Raw genomic sequence first — 17,683 nt, forward strand, 5'->3', positions numbered from 1 at the left:
GAAGAACTAGAAGAGAGGAGCCTGGTTGAAATGGGGAAAAAGGTGCAAAAAGAAGAGAAAGTTAGTTGTTGGGCTTACAATGCATGTGAGGTCTTTATTCATGGTTGCATATAATGGTTTTTAAGCAGCCTACTTGCACATATTTGTTGTATCCAAAGCATATATACATGGATCCTTGTATATGTTCTATACCCAACAGAGAAACATGAGATGGTCCCCTTGTCTCACTTGCTCACACTAGGACACTCCTTAATTGCTTTATACCAAGTCCGATTATCGTTCATATGTCAGTCTTTCGATTAGAAATTTAGTTATTCATGTGTCAGTCTTTCGATTAGAAATTTAGTCCATTTATGCTTTTATCATGTGTCAGTGTTTCGATTAGAAATTTAGTCCATTTTTTTTAATTCCATGTCAGTGTTTCGATTAGAATTTTAATATCGCTTTGCATTTTATTTACTCCCATTCTCGTTCTCGTCGACAATCTAAATATCCTTTAACAAAGCTACTATTGTGCTCTAGCCTAAAAGAAAGCTTGCTGTACAACAAATATCTGGCAACAGAAACTACATACACAACACAACACAAGACAACACATCCGTGATTGTGATGAAATAAAGAGTGTAGATCCATATACATCAGCTGTAAAATAAAAGAGAGATGGAGCTGAGATTGGCTGTCATGTTTTAATGGCAAGTGACTAAACAACCACCTTCCCTTGAGATGCCCATCCCTCTCTTGTGCAATTTTTATATTGCTTTTCTGCACATCAACCCCTTGTGTGTCAACCAACTTTTATTATCTCATTACTTTCAACTAACCCACAATCTTACTCTTCCTAATTATTCATCTTTTAATCCTCTATTACCTCTTCATGTTCACTACATGATTCTCCTTTTCTTGATGTTAAGTAAAGTGCTTAAGTATAACAGCTTAAGAGATTTCATCTATTGCATTACATAAAACAGTAAAATAACTAGAGAGTACCTTGAACTAACTGAGACTTCTGCAGATTACAAGATCAAAGTGAGTGACATTACTGAAATGGATGTAGCTAAAAAGAAGAGGCAAACCTTTATATGAATTTGATCCAAGCATTGTACTGTGATTAATAGAATCTTTACGCTTTCAGAATACAAAAAAATAGGGAGCCGACAGTTGGCTGATATGATTGGTATCAGTTAAAAATTGCCAGTGGCTCACACTCGAAATCATTTACACCCCACCAGGGGTTTAGACTAACACCAGTCGATGACTCTTCTTCCGCGGTTGCTGGGAAATTAAGATCCAGGTTGTTGTCAGTATGATCAGGAGGATCTTGTTCCATCAACGCGATCCCTTTGCCTTTGCTTACAGGTATTCCAATGTAATGAGCTCGCTTGTGGCCCCCCAGTGCTTGACCTGATGCAAAAACCTTGAAGCAGATTGCGCATTCATGTTCTTTGCTCCTTGTCATATCATCCTTTTCCGCTGAATTTTCATCACATTTCAGCTGCTCCAGCTTAGAATCAGTTTCAGTAACTTTGTTACTATTCTCCTTCACTTTGGCGGGACTATCCTCCTTCACTGTGCTGCGACTATAGACTGTTCTGTGGGTAGTTCTGTGGCCTCCAAGTGCTTGGGGAGTTTTAAAAGTCTTATAACAAATCTTGCACATGAATTTGCCTTTTCTTTCATTATCCTTGGAGAATTCTGAAGCACTAGTAGCATACTGAAGTTCATCACAGAAAATTTTGTTCAACTCACACTGGTCATAAAGAACGCTAGCTTTGTTGCTTGGCTTTGCCTTCTGCAAGCCCATATCAATTTTTTCTGGTCCAACTTCAGTTCCTAAATCCATTAATTTTGTTCCCACTGGATTAATACTAGTCGTATCAAGGGTCTTCTTGAATTTTCCACAGTTAAGAGACTGCTCATCAGAAGCATCAACTCCAGATTTGAGTTCATCATCACTATCAAAACAAGAGCCAAAATTACCAAATCCTGATACAGTAGACTGTATATCATTCCCTACTGACATCTTCATCTTCCTCATTTCAATGCCACCATAATCAGATCTTGAGTCATCTTTTTTCTGAAACGAGGACCAAGATTCAAGATTTGCAGAACTACAATTCTTTGCAGTATCCATGCTCAAACTGAACTCATCCCCACAATTAACACCTCTAGACAACATCATTAAACACAGAGCCACTTCCTTAACCTCATCAACCTCAGTAAAACAAACGAATGAATCCGAATGTGAAATCGAAGAATGTGATGTAACAGTGCTGTACCTCTTTGTTGACCTCTTCTTCTTAACTGGACTTACCAGCTGATAATCAGATTCACTTGAACCCTTTGACCTTTTAGAGTGACTTCTCATATGACCAAACAGAGCCCTCGGTGAATCAAACAGTTTCCCACATTCCTTACAAACTGCATTCTCTTGTTTCCCCTTAATCGAATGAGATCTCATATGACCTGCAACAGCTTTCAATGAAGGAAACCCTTTGCCACACTCCTTACAAAAATTCATTTCCTTGATCTCACCGCCATGTTTAGAAGGCGAAATTCTCCAAGATTTCTTGGGATTTTCCCTAAGCACATAACTAGCTTCCCCAACATCATCAAGATCCATATCAGATAACAATGGATCATTCTTTTCCTCAACTACTTCCTCTCTGTCAAAACCCAAATCCCCATCTTCACTCTCTACACACTTTTCTGCATTAATCAATGCTAAATGACCCCTCATATGACCACCCAATGAATTCCCACTAGAAAAACTCTTGCTGCAAAACCTACACAAATACCTTTGTTCTTGATCTTCCAACATCATTTGATTCAAACAAAGAATAACCCACAATTCTTGATCTTATACCAAGAAAAGCCCACAATTCGATCACCAGCAAAAATCTCAAATCAAGCTCAAAAACAGAATCAAAGAAACAGATGAACAAACCAAGACCAACCCAGATCAAGAAAAGACCACTAGCTTACAAATTGAGCTAAAAAACCTCTAGCACAATCAACAAATAATTCGAGCAAAATGATCAGTCAAAAGATGAGAAACCAACAAGCCCATATCAAAAGAGTGAGTAATAAGCAAGACCAAGATCTGGGGGGAGCTAAAAACCAAGCAAAAAATCTAAAGAACAATCAAGTGATGATAGATAGTGTGTATCATAGTAATATCTAAACAAGGAAATCTGTACAGTGTGTATATATGTGAGTTGGTTATGTGAGGGTGTGAGGAGTGTATTGGCAGTGATGGCATAAACTAAAATAAAAGCCCCACCTCTCACATTCTCTCTCTGTGTCTCTCTCCTCTCTCTCTCTCTCTCGAAAGAAAAAAGGTGAAAAAGGGCGCTAATTTCTCACCCTCTTTGATGGGATTGTGCTGCTTGCTTGCCTGGTATAACAAAGCCTTGCATGCAAGCCAAGATTTCACACGCGTACTCATTTTACTCGCTACCGTTTTTAATCACTTATATTATTTATTTTTGTACTCATATTAGATTAGATTTGGTTAACTGGGATATTTCTTTTGGATTGCTAAATTTTTGATTTTGCGATGTTCTTTAAAATAACTCGTATCAGTAATAATATCTTATAATCCATTACTTTAGAAAATTTACATGGTTTACATGGCTTTGGGATTTACGGTGATATATATCTTATAATCTAGTACTTTACAAAATTTAAGAAAATCTTATTTTTTTTGAATATAGAAAATCGTATTTTTGAATACATAAATTTTTAATAATCATAATCAAATAACAATAACTAATAGCTATTATCTAAATTTCGATGGAGTATTATCAATTTTTTTAAGAGTAAGTTAAATGTCTCATTAAATGTATTAGAATTTTAAGTGATTTTATCCAAATTAAATAAACCTCAATTCCCACTGGTTAAATAAACCTCATTAAATGTATTTAATGTAACTTTTTGTGTACTTTTTTTTTTTGAATTTTTTTTAATACTTAATAAAAAAAAGTATATAGCTTTCTGATATGTACCATTTGATCGGTATTTATATGTGATTATAAAAGTTGCCAAATCAACGCAAGGAGATTACACTTAAGTTTGTTGGTGGTCAATTATGACTCAATTTCCAATGCCTGATACTACACCAAATTTATGTTTGTACTAGTTTTTGTTTAGCAACCTGGTAAATGTATTGAAGGATCTGATTCTTTGTAGAATGAACACACCGGTCAAAGGGTTGTTATTCATGATTATAGAATAATTTTTATTTTTATTCATAAATTATATCAAACCCGATATCAACAATAATACTCATCCGAGTGAAAAGAATACAAATTTAGAATTGATATTAATTTTAGAATATGAACTATGTAATTTTTTTTCGATAAATGAGTTAATTCAATAAAAAATAAATTATACGGCATCTACATAAACAGTCGCGTCGAACAAACAAAAACAATCACTCATTAATCCATTCTCAAGAAATAATACTCTATGTTTTGTCTTTATTAGTATAACTTACAATTTTCACGTCATAAAATGTTAATTACCGTAACTTAGGAGTATTACAAAGCTTAGTTGGCATAATTGCCAAGGCCTTCCAAAACCATACTCCAACGGTAGCAATAATTATAGCCAACCTCGGACCATAGTCATCTTTTATATATAATTATAGTAAACCTCGGATAATTGACGATCCATTACATGTCTGTAAAAATATTACATATCACTTGTTATCATATTAAAGTGATAGATTCTATTTTATAACATTCTAAAATATTATTAACATATTATTTTTAAATTATAGCTTACTAATATAATCAATACAGTCCAGCAAAATTTACACTTGTGTATTGTATAAATGTACCCGGAGTAGCGTGGCCCCTGGGAATACAAGTTAAGTGCCAGCGCAGAATTGTGCATACAGGTAAAATATAGGAAACTACACACAAGTGAAGTGCCAGCTTAGAGTTGTGAACTCGTGATGAACAAACGTGCAGTTACCATATGGATGGCTAGACATTAACACTAACAACGTTCAAGTCATGTTGAGGCTAGACAATATTATGAAATGTCATTGACTTGAGATCTAAAAAAGGGTGGTATGATTAAGAATCAAAAGAGATGCAGTCTTAATAAAGAAATGAAGGTCATGTTATGTAGTAGAAACTGGCAACAGCCTGGCTAAACATGTTTAGTTTAGATGCATATATAGTGGCCATGACCGCCTTCTGTGGACATCAAAGCTGGCACAAACGTTTGCCTGGTCCTCAACTTAAGATACATTTAACCTGCCTAAATTATCAGAGTTGAATCATACACGTATAGATCGTTTTTGCACTTGGACGCGTTAACTGATCCAGGAAGTGACCTTGAACACGCGGACAAGGAAGGTTATAATGGATAGGAAGATGGGAGATCAAGATCAGGAACAAAATGGCACTAAAGAGGAACTCACCTATGAACAGAAGTAGTCTCACAGAGAATTTGGGACACTTTACGAAGAAAAATGGCACACCCTATGTTGACACATAGGCACCAAGAGTATTTCAAGAAGATGAATGGTGGTTATCAAGACAGGATCATCAATGACGATACACACTCCCTGAATACAAAGACCATTACAGGACATATACACACTCCCATGATACAAGATAATTGCAAAACACACTGTTTATATTTATAACTCGCTTGGTGTAATTCTCACATGAAAGTAGCAAAAGATTTGGAACATTAGTTTCTGCAGCTATTGTAGGTACAAATATGTTAAGGCTGGCCACGCTTGTGTGTGTGTGTGTTTGTGTGTGAGAGAGAGATATGTCTGACAGGTTCATAGATATCATCACAACTTAAATTTCTGTTCAGGCAGGCAGAGGGATATGCCAAAAGTAAAATTATCAATACAATGTAGGAAAGAAAACATAATTTCTAATCCAGATGGTAATATCAATAGTAAGGGTAGTCACCTGAACTGTAAGAACATGGTAAAAATAAACATATAAAATGGGAAAACCATTAAGCAAAATATTACAGAAGCGTGTAACAATATGGTTCCGGTTACTAAATTGAAGGGATGGCAACCCAAACAACAGAATGTGATGCATTTATGCAATAGCAGGCATGTCCTTGAGCCAGGCATCCAGCGGCTTACCAATGGAGTATACAATAAAACCAATATCCCTCAGCTTCTCAACATCAGCAACATTCCTACCATCGAAGATAAAAGCAGGTTTTTGCATGTTATCGTATACCTTCTGGTAGTCGAGATTCTTAAACTCATCCCACTCAGTGAGAATGCAAACAGCATGGGCATCCTTTGTTGCCTCATATGCATCCCAAACCACACTCACTTGTTTCACAGTAGTGGGGCTCATTGGCTGCAGGTGAAGGGGGTGATCCCAGTCAAATTTGTTCATTGAGAGGTCCCTTTGAATCTGATCCTCAGTCACTTGTGGGTCGTATATGCTAATTCGGGCTTTGTCACCCAACAGCCCCTTGCAAACATCGATAGCTGGAGTCTCTCTAGTGTCACCCGTATCCTTCTTAAAGGCAAATCCTAGGATGGCAACTTTTTTGCCTGAAACAGTGTTAAACATGGAGGCCACGACACGGTTTACAAAACGGCTCTTCTGATAATCATTGATCTTAATAACTTGCTTCCAGTATTCTGCAACCTCTGGGAGGCCATTGCATTCACAGATGTAAACCAGGTTCAGAATGTCCTTCTGGAAGCAAGACCCGCCGAAACCAACGCTAGCATTCAGGAACTTGGACCCAATTCTTGAATCCTTACCGACTGCATACGCTACTTCAGAAACATTAGCACCAGTAGCCTCACAAAGAGCAGACATAGCATTAACAGAAGAGATTCTTTGTGCCAGAAAAGCATTGGCGGCAAGCTTTGAAAGCTCTGCAGACCATAAATTAGTGGTAATAATTCGGTCTTCTGGGACCCACTGGGCATAAACCTCCTTGAGAGTTTGAATTGCCTTTTGACCTTCAGGGGTTTCCCGACCTCCGATTAGAACACGGTCAGGTTTGAAAAGATCTTCAATGGCAGTTCCCTCTGCAAGAAACTCTGGGTTGGAAAGGATTTGGAAACTGATTCCCTTGCTGTTGTGGGTCAAGATTTTTTCAATTGCTTCTGCTGTTTTGACTGGGACAGTTGACTTCTCAACCACTATCTTGTTGGATTTTGACACATCAGCGATCATTCGAGCAGCACTCTCCCAGTATGTCAGATCAGCAGCCTTGCCTGCTCCAAGGCCCCTAGTCTTGGTCGGGGTGTTAACCGAAACAAAGACAATATCAGCCTCGAATACATGTTTCTCCACCTCAGTGCTGAAGAAGAGATTCTTGCCTCTGCACTGCTTGACCACATCATCAAGGCCTGGCTCATAGATGGGGAGTGTGTCACTGTTCCAGGCAGCTATCCGAGGAATTGATATATCAACAACAGCGACCTGAACGGAAGGGCACTTAAGTGCAATCACAGCCATGGTAGGGCCCCCAACATATCCGGCACCAATGCAACAGATCTTCACCATATCTGGTTCTTAAGTATAACCTGTATAAAAGACATTTGAGTATGAGACAAATCGCAATAACATAGCTCTGGCTCTCAGACCGTGGTTTCTAAAATAGTAGATCTAGAAAACTTAGCGAACCCAAGTAGATCTAAAAAAGTTCGTAAATCATCAGCTCAAGTACCTTAGTCGTACGTTAAAAGAGTGTTCTAAATGGAATCCTCTACGGAATCTACACCAAAAAACAAATCCATGTGATCCCCTCTATAAAGCACCCATTTTCCCTTTACTGAATACAACACAGACACGATTCATGCTTTTCTACAAGATCCTAATTACCGATCAAGCAAATTCTCACCGAACCAATTTTTTTTTTTACTAAATTCTCACTGAATCAAATTTTACATGATGCTACATAAAGACATGTACTTGAAATACAGGCGTTGCTGGCATAATCTTTCGTAAAAGATTCATATACGTCCGAATCGGGAATCCTCCTAAAACAGATAATGTCGGTGGCACAGTAAAAATCAATAGAAACAAATACAGATTTCCATCAAATTAAATCTACTTTCAATTCCAACTACAACGAACACGGATCCAATGATCCCCATAGTTTTGCTCAACAGTACCAATCATATTACAATGACAATACTAAAATCCATCTCAAGTAAGTAGCAAAAAAGAATCAAAAACTCAAAATGTGTCTAATCAAAGCTAGAATCTTGAAAAGGGTTTACCAAAAATCACAGATCCAACTTATAGCTAAGCAATGTCAATAGATCTGGCAATCTTTATTCAATTCTACAGCACAAATACACAAGTACATAAAACTCAAATGCTGAAATGAGCTACACGAGTAGTCTGATCAACACAGCAGCAGATCAGCGATCCGAGATGAATAAGCAATTAAGCATTAAGATGATTCAATTGCAAGTACATACGTATGTGAATACATGTGATTGAAATTACCTTAAGAGGAGCTCTTTGCTTGAAGTAGAAGAAGACACAGAGAACGAGAGAGATCTGGAAAGAGTTTGTGTCGAGAGAGAGAGAGAGTAGAGAGAGTTGACAAGAAACAAACAAATGCGGGGAGGGGTTTTATATAATGCCCGGGCCGCGAGATCTACCCACTTTCGAGATCTTTTGTAGCAAACGCGGTCTTCTCGGTGAAAAAGAAAACACCGCATTTTAATTAATTATTTCCGCTCATTTTTATACACTTGTTTATGGCCCTATTTTCATTATTTATTTTTAAAATTTTACTTACAAATAAAAATTTTAAATTTTTTTAAAAAATTCTAACTTGAAAAACTCAATTAATAATTTTAAAATAATTTTAACTAGAAAAAGCCCAATAACAAGCTACCCAACTTCTTCATCCAAGCCAGCTGAATAAATAGAGAAGCCAATTTTTATCTTTAAAAAGAGCTACCTTGTACTTGCCGAAAAACCTCTCAATATTATCTCTTAGTAAAATAATCCAATATATATCGATGAATTAAATTTAGATATCAAAAATTAGATTCGGTAAATAAGTCGAATTTACTGAAAAGAAACCTAATTAGTCAAATTTTAAAATATTAACATCATTGTAAATATTTTTATTAAAAAATATTCTGATCAAAACTAATTTGTTGCAATTAAAACCATTATTTTTAATTAAAGAAATGTGAAAATGTGTTCTGATATTTTATTTTAAATAAAAATGAGAAACCAGATGATATAATTTGAATAGTCAATATATATATATAAAGGAGGATGCGGGCGTCTCTGGAATTGTTCGATTCAGTCTTCTGATTTTTCTTAAATTTCGGATAAAAAAATATAATTATAATTAAAAAAATCAGGTTCAAGAATTCTAAAAGTAATACAATTCTTTTTTGACTGGATTATAATGATAATACTCTAGAATACTAATTTTTGAATACCTTTTCCGTATTCAACTCAACTGGCATTCTCTAACTGTATTTCACTGAAATTTCTTAATCTTCGATTTATTAATAGTTCTGTGATTAATTTTTAATTTTTTTTATCAATTTATCGATTTTATCATGATTTGATTAAAACTTCCAACTTATTTAAAAATTTTATAAACCTTTTTAAAATCTTCAATCAGTTTATCAACCCATTAATTCCTATTTCTGATTAACGATCATGATTTTATTTTTTTCCCAAAACAATACAACAATCATGATTTTGAATGATAGATTTCTAGAAATATAAGATTTTTGAGATAAAAAGGAAAAAGAAAAAAAAAAGTGGATAAAAAATACGATCGCGTTGGCAACAGAAAGCAACGACGTTTCACCGCCTAATAACGCGAGAAAAAGAATTATAAAAACAATACAATTCTTTTTGTTCCATCTCTAATCAATTTGCTCCACCTCCCATATTTTTTGCTGAGTTGCGCTTCGTTTTAATTTCCCTTGATGTTTCGAGTTTTAGTTAGTTGCTGAGTGATTCGGTTGGGTTTTGTTGCCGGGTCAACCGAGTTTGTTGTAAAAGCACTGAGTTGAGTAGTTGGAAATTGGAATCTGCAGGTAGTCTGATTTTTGTTTTGTTGAGTTTGCGCGAGTCTTACAATTTCCATATATATTACTTGAAGTACCAAAATTTTAAGTTCATACACACATAAATTATGACCCCAATTTAATTGATTTTGAATTTTGAGTTGCTTTAATATAATATTATTGAATTTTTTTAAAAAAATGATAATATTTTCGCAAAAATTCTTTTAAACTTAGTTATGTATATAAAAAAAGCCCAAAATAAAATAGGAATCATATATTGATTTAAAGGAGGATGCGGGCGTCTCTAGAATTGTTCGATTCAGTATTCTGATTTTTCTTAAATTTCGAATAAAAAATATAATTATAATTCAAAAAATCAGGTTCAAGAATTCTAAAAGTAATACAATTTTTTTTGACTGTATTATAAAGATAATACTCTAGAATACTAATTTTTGAATACTTTTTCCGTATTCAACTCAAAAATTTCTTAATCTTCGATTTATTAATAGATCTGTGATTAATTTTTTATTTTTTTTTATCAATTTATCGATTTTATCATGATTTGATTAAAACTTCCAACTTATTTAAAAAATTTATAAATCTTTTGTTATTAGTATTGTGCTTGACGAGTGGCTCAAACTAATTTTTATCTATGTTATTATATTTAATTTTATCATAATTATAATATTTATTGATTAATATTGTTTTTGATGGGAGGCCGGGTCAAACAATTTTTTTTATTAATATTGTGTTTGACTGGAGGGCCACTTAAACAAATTTTTATATTAATTATAATATTATTTATTAGTGATTTGTTTAACAGGAACATGACTCAAAATAAATTTTATTTAATTATAATATTAATTCGTATCAAAATTTATAAAAAAAGATTCTTGATTAGTATTGTGTTTGAGGGGAGGGCGACCCAAAATAATTTTTATCTAAATAATAATAAATTTTCTATCGGTATTATGTTTGACGGGAAAACGGCTAAAATAATTTTTTATCTAAGTCATAATATATATTTTTTTATTAAAACTGGACCACGGGTTAAAATGATTTTTATCCAAATATAATATTTAAGTTTATCATAATTATAATAATTTTTTATTAGTATTGTGTTTGACGGTAGAGCGACTCAAACTAATATGTATATTATAATTTTTTGTTATTAGTACTGTGTTTGACAAGAGAGCGGCTCAAACTAATTTTTATCCATATTATTATATTTAATTATATCATAATTATAATAATTATTGATTAATATTATCTTTGATGGAAGGGCGGTTCAACAATTTTTTTATTAGTATTGTGTTTGACAGGAGGGCCACTTAAACAAATTTTTATATTAATTATAATATTTTTTTTATTTTATTATTAGTGATATGATTAACGGGAACATGACTCAAAATAATTTTTATGCAATTATAATATTAATTCGTATCAAAATTTATAAAAAAAAATCATAACGCCGCCGCGAAGCGCGGCTTTATACACTTAGATATCAATAATTCTTTAATAAAATTTATTTACCCTACATAAACTAATAGTATTATTATAAGAAAATTTAATTTTCTTATAATTTTTATCTATAATATAATTACTATAAATTATTATTAATAAAATATGATATTATTATTATAAGATTATAATAGTGAATAAAGCCGCGCTTCGCGGCGGCGTTATAAATTTTGTATAAATTTTGATGCGAATTAATATTATAATAGCATAAAAATTATTTTGAGTCATCTTCCGGTCAAACACACTAATAAAAAAATATTATAATTAGTATAAAATTCTTTTTAAAAGGTCATCCAGTCAAACATAATACTAATAATAAAATTAGTTCGAACCGCCCTCCGGTCAAAGACAATATTAATCCATAATTTTTATTTTTATGATAAAATTAAATATTACAATATAATTTAGATCGAAATTAGTTTGAGCCGCTCTCTTGTCAAACACAATACTAATAAAAATTATTCTAATTATGATAAAATTAAAGATTATAATTGGATAAAAATTATTTTAAACCGTAGTCCCGTTTTAACGAATAATATATTATAACATAGATAAAAAATTATTTTAGCCACTTTCACGTCCAACATAATACTAATAGAAAAATTATTATTATTTAGATAAAAATTAGTTTGGGCCGCCTCCCGTGCCCGTCAAACACAATACTAATCAAGAAAATTTGCATTATCATAAAATCAATATATGATTCCTATTTTATATATCCTATTTTATTTTATTAATTATTTTTATTTTATGATTCCTATTTATTAGTTAAAAATTATTATTCTTTTATGGTTCTAATTTTTTTGCTATTAGTTTTTTTAAGTGATTATTATCTTTACAATCCTTTATTTTCTATTCGAAATTTAAGAAAATTATAAGACTAAATCAAAAATAAAAATTGTACGTATCCCCTTACACATCTTAAATATAAATTGTATTTTATCTATGATTGTTAGTTTAAATAAATATAAAAATTATTCTAATTATGATAAAATTAAAGATTATGATTTGATAAAATTATTTTGAACCGTGGTCCCGTTTTAATAAGAAAATATATTATAACATAGATAAAAAAATTATTTTAGCCACTTTCCCGTGAAAAATAATACTAATAGAAAAATTATTATTATTTAGATAAAAATTAGTTTGGGCCGCCTCCCGTGCCCGTCAAACACAATACTAATCAAGAATCATTTACATTATCATAAAATCAACATATGATTCCTATTTTATATATCCTATTTTATTTTATTAATTAATTTTATTTTTTGTTTCCCATTTTTTAGTTAAAAATTATTATTCTTTTATGGTTCTATTTTTTTTGCTATTATTTTTTTAATGATTATTATCTTTACAATCCTTTATTTTCTACTCGAAATTTAAGAAAATTATAAGAGTAAATCGAAAATAAAAATTGTATGTATTACCTTACAAATCTTAAATATAAATTGTATTTTATCTAGGATTGTTAGTTTAAATATATATAATCCTATTCCTTTTAGGATTCCTAAATAAGAAAAGAATTGTATTACTATTTTCAATCTGAAATTTAAGAAAATTATAAGAAAAGAGTTTTAAGATCCGTGAATTTGATTTTTTGAATTATAATTTTATTTTCTATTCGAAATTTAAGAAAATTATAAGATTGAATCCAACTATTATCGAGATCGGTTGTAAGTCAATGCATACTATTTGAATGAGGTTGTGAAAATCTTAAAGATGTTTTCATGATAGAGATGCAATCTTCTTGACCACTATGGAACGATGGGAGTTTAGCGCTACAAACCTGTTTAGACAATTTGAGATTCTGCAATATGCTGGTTTTTATTTTTTAGATATATAATTTGAAAAAAATTAATATAATAAGATTATAAATTTTATAACTTTTAAAAATAAGAATTGTATTTTTAAATTATATTTGTTCAATAATTGTTATATTGAATATAATGTAAATGGTTCTTGATTAGTATTGTGTTTGACAGGCACGGGAGGCGGCCCAAACTAATTTTTATCTAAATAATAATAATTTTTCTATTAGTATTATGTTTGATAGGAGAGTGGCTAATATAATTTTTATCTATGTTATAATGTTTTTTTTTGTTAAAACGGCGGTTCAAAATAATTACAAAATAAATTAGGATATATAAAATAGGAATCATATACTGATCTTATAATAATGTAAATGATTCTTGATTAGTATTGTGTTTGACGGGCACGGGAGGCGGCCCAAACAAATTTTTATCTAAATAATAATAAATTTTCTATTAGTATTATGTTTGACGGGAAAATGGCTAAACTAATATTAGTATTATGTTTGACGGGAATTATAATTATAATTCAAAAAATCAGATTCAAGAATTCTAAAAGTAATACAACTATTTCCTTATCGAATTCTAAAGATGATACAATTCTTTTCTTATTTAGTATTTCTTATTGAATTCTAAAGATGAGACAATTCTTTTCTTATTTAGTAATCCTAATAGAAATAGGATTATATTTATTCAAACTAACAAAATCATAGATAAAATACAATTTATATTTAAGATTTGTATGGTAATACGTACAATTTTTATTATCGATTTAGTAAAGGATTGTAAAGATAATAATCATTAAAAAAAACTGATAGCAACAAAAATTAGAACCATAAAAGAATAATAATTTTTAACTAATAAATAGGCATCAAAAAATAAAAAAAATTAACAAATAAAATAATATATAAAAAATAGGAATCATATATTAATTTTATGATAATGTAAATGGTTCTTGATTAGTATTGTGTTTGACAGGCACGGGAGGCGGCCCAAACTAATTTTTATCTGAATAATAATAAATTTTTTATTAGTATTATGTTTGCCGGGAAAGTCGTTAAAATAATTTTATTAACAAATAAAATAATATATAAAAAATAGGTATCATATATTGATTTTATGATAAAGTAAATGGTTCTTGATTAGTATATCGTTTGACGGGCACAAGAGGCGGCCCAAACTAATTTTTATCCAAATAATAATAAATCTTCTATTAGTATTATGTTTGACGGTAAAGTCGCTAAAATAATTTTTTATCTATGTTATAATATATTTTTTTGTTACACAATTCAAAATAATCTTTAATTTTGTCATAATTAGAATAAGTTTTATTAGTATTGTGTTTGACACTAAAACGACTCAAACTAATATATAAATTATAATGTTTTGTTATAAGTATTGTGTCTGACAAGAGAGCGGCTCAAACTAATTTTGATCTAAATTATAATATTTAATTTATCATAAAAATAATAATTATGGATTAATATTGTCTTTGACGGGAGGGGGGTTCGAACTAATTTTTTTATTTGTGTTGTGTTTGGCAGGATGATCACTTAAACAAATTTTTATATCAATTATAATATTTTTTATTTATGATATGTTTAATGGGAAGATGACTCAAAATAATTTTTATCCTATTATAATTCTGATTCATATCAAAATTTATCACGCCGCCGCGAAGCGCGGCTTTTTTCACTAGTTTAAAATAGAATACGAACTGTCCGAAAAATAGAATAAGTTTGTGGTGGGCAGCAAAGAGCTTGCTTAATCCCGTTTGACCATGATGATGTTTAAGAATTGAGATAGAAGGAACATGCCACGATAGGCTCCGTCTGAATTTGGTAAATTGTAAGCTTTTGCCCTCCAACTAGACCTCGCAATTCAATACACGACATGAAAACACGACACAAAAAGTTTGAGTTTGATTTTCAATTTTCGGTATACGAACACAAAAATATATGAACACGAAAAATACACGTTAATTTAATGTCGGGTTCGATTTTTAATACAAATACACAAATGACATGAAAATACACGACACGAAAATAGACGACACGAATTGTTCGCCAGTAACTCTTGAGACAACCTGTAACCTTTTTTCAGGCTATACGCTTTTACTCGTTTTGAGGAGGTGGACTGAAAATTCGAACAGCTGTGATTTCTGACTTACAGCAAACAACAAAATACTTAAACTAATAATTTATGGAATGAAATCTAGAGGTTGATTGGGTATGTATTTGAAAAAATTAGTAATTGAAATTGAATTAAATGTGTTGAATTCTATTGATGAATATCAACATTTTATTGGAGATAAAAGACGTTCATTCACTCTATAAAATCGAAATTCCATTCTGAAAATAAAATTAAACTCACATTAAATCACTAAGAGTCAATATTTTATATTATATTTAGTAATGATTTAAGAGACTATTGGAGATGCTCTAAGTGTGTAATATGTGACTCCAAGATAAGATTTTATTATGCATATTCTTTCATTATACACCTATTATGTCTCATTTTTCCTCATATAAAAATCGCGTATACACTTAAGAAATTCCTTTTTTAGCACGAAAAATTAAAGAGGAAAACAAAAAAAGGATTTCAATTTTTAATAATTAGTATATATTCATTTATCAAAAAAATCGAATTATAAACTAAAAGACTAGATTTCAAGAGATTATTATATAAATTGTCTCATGCTTACAAAATATTCCCTCCATTTCAATCTAGATGTCCATTATTAAGAAAAAAATTTGTTCCAAATTAGTTGTGTACTTCAATTTCCAACGCAAAATCATAGTTCTGGAGTCAAAACCTAATAACATACCTTCTGTTTCAAATTGAAAAAATCACACAATTTAAAAAGATGAATATTCAAAAATTAATTAAAAAGAGTTACAATATAAAATGCAAATAATGAGAAAATTACTAAACAGTATAAATATTTATTACATTTCTTCGTAATATTATCATTACACCAATATAACAGCATCAGTAATAATTCCGAGGCTGTGTAGAAAAAACATATGAAAAAGGACCCCTTTCTAAATCTTAACTCACTGAAAGACATGACAAATTAGTACTTTCTTTTCAACTCATAAAAGCAGAGCAAGAATGAACAAGAACACGATGATCACCCCGAAGGAACCTCCAATAGAAGCCCCCGAGGTGCCACTGTTCTGGATGCCTCCAGAGTTTTTTGTTTCTGATGGAGGCAATGGATTGGGTGCAGCAAGGCTATGATTGTCGTTACTCAGCTTATAAATCTCCAAGCCATTCAAAATTGTATTTTCATATTGATAGCCCTTGTTAGGTTGCATGGTGAGCCACAAATCTGTCTTAGACTTGTTGCCATCTGGGTTGGCACCGAAAGAAACAACGTAGTCTTTATAGATTGGAATTCCTCTTCCCCCAGTCCAATATATAATATCTACTGCTTTTTCAGCTGTCTGATTGTTGACGAGTATATCAAATACCAGCTGACCTTCCTGAGTTACTTCGAGCCTGGACTCACAAAAATAAAGTCTAAGTAGATAATAAAACCCATAATCAACTGGAAAGATCCAAGTGATGTTGGGGGTGTAATTATTATCATCCTTAAATCGCTCAGTGGAGTAGACAATTTCAGGGGCCGTGTAGGGTGGAGTCGTCTCCGAGTAATTGATTTCAATTTTGGACAGTCTTGTAGTTCCATAAGACCCAATCAAATAGGGTTCGTCTCCATCCCATGAGCGGAACATTCCACTGTCATCGGTCGAAGATACGTTCTGGCCGCCTACATTTAAGCGGTAAAATTTTTCAAGTGCCTTGGAACCGTCAATAGTGACGAAAGTGGTGCTCTGAGAATGTAGGCCGACTAGTTTAATTCCATTGCTATCATCATTTCCTTTGACATAGAGCTTGTCGGGAATGGAAACAACCTCAATGCCATTGACAAACGCAGAGGAGTTTGGAGACGGAATAAACGTCAAGTCTAGTAAACGACTCTGATTGACAGTGATGATATATTCTTTGACGAGAGTTAATGATGGGCTCTGGAGGTTGAGAAAGGCACTGAAGTTAGATACAAGAATCTGGTCCGCTGCATGGACGGAGAAGAATGATTTGGTCATGTCAAAACCATCTGCATAATTTGTTGGATAAAAGTAGAGGCGTAGAAATTTCTGACCAGCTCCAGAAACGGGGATTTTATAGGTGAATATGGAAGAGAATACGCGAGCAGTTAAGAGCATCTCCAAGGGCAAAATGTATAATGGTTGGCTATATTGATTGGCTATATGGATTATGTAAATTTTTTGCTAAGGGGACATGTATATGCTCCAACGGGATTATCTATAATTTT

The 17,683-nt window shown here is 31.9% G+C and overlaps 3 protein-coding genes across 3 annotated transcripts; all 3 read right to left on the reverse strand.

The window, feature by feature from the left end:
- Nucleotides 1–949: 949 nt before the first annotated feature.
- On the reverse strand, nucleotides 950–3,384 carry LOC108195153 (uncharacterized). The gene has a single exon (XM_017362103.2). The coding sequence runs from the start codon at nucleotides 2,819–2,821 to the stop codon at nucleotides 1,178–1,180; it is 1,644 nt and encodes a 547-aa protein (XP_017217592.1). The 5' UTR covers nucleotides 2,822–3,384; the 3' UTR covers nucleotides 950–1,177.
- A 2,469-nt stretch (nucleotides 3,385–5,853) lies between these two features.
- Nucleotides 5,854–8,684, reverse strand: LOC108195155 (UDP-glucose 6-dehydrogenase 1). Its single transcript, XM_017362105.2, has 2 exons — nucleotides 8,472–8,684; nucleotides 5,854–7,540 (listed from the first exon to the last, which is right to left on the reverse strand). Exon 2 carries the CDS (start codon nucleotides 7,518–7,520, stop codon nucleotides 6,078–6,080), a length of 1,443 nt encoding a protein of 480 aa, XP_017217594.1. The 5' UTR covers nucleotides 7,521–7,540; nucleotides 8,472–8,684; the 3' UTR covers nucleotides 5,854–6,077.
- Nucleotides 8,685–16,436: 7,752 nt separating this feature from the next.
- On the reverse strand, nucleotides 16,437–17,573 carry LOC108194933 (probable receptor-like protein kinase At5g38990). Its single transcript, XM_017361868.1, has one exon. The coding sequence runs from the start codon at nucleotides 17,571–17,573 to the stop codon at nucleotides 16,437–16,439; it is 1,137 nt and encodes a 378-aa protein (XP_017217357.1).
- Between the last annotated feature and the right edge of the window lie 110 nt (nucleotides 17,574–17,683).

The sequence above is a fragment of the Daucus carota genome, chromosome 7 (assembly GCF_001625215.2).
Source record: "Daucus carota subsp. sativus chromosome 7, DH1 v3.0, whole genome shotgun sequence".
In the NCBI taxonomy this organism is placed as follows: Eukaryota; Viridiplantae; Streptophyta; class Magnoliopsida; order Apiales; family Apiaceae; genus Daucus; species Daucus carota.

Coding starts and splice junctions, on each gene's coding strand:
- LOC108195153 (XM_017362103.2), bottom strand. CDS start 2,821: ATGATGTTGGAAGATCAAGAACAAAGGTATTTGTGTAGGTTTTGCAGC.
- LOC108195155 (XM_017362105.2), bottom strand. CDS start 7,520: ATGGTGAAGATCTGTTGCATTGGTGCCGGATATGTTGGGGGCCCTACC.
- LOC108194933 (XM_017361868.1), bottom strand. CDS start 17,573: ATGCTCTTAACTGCTCGCGTATTCTCTTCCATATTCACCTATAAAATC.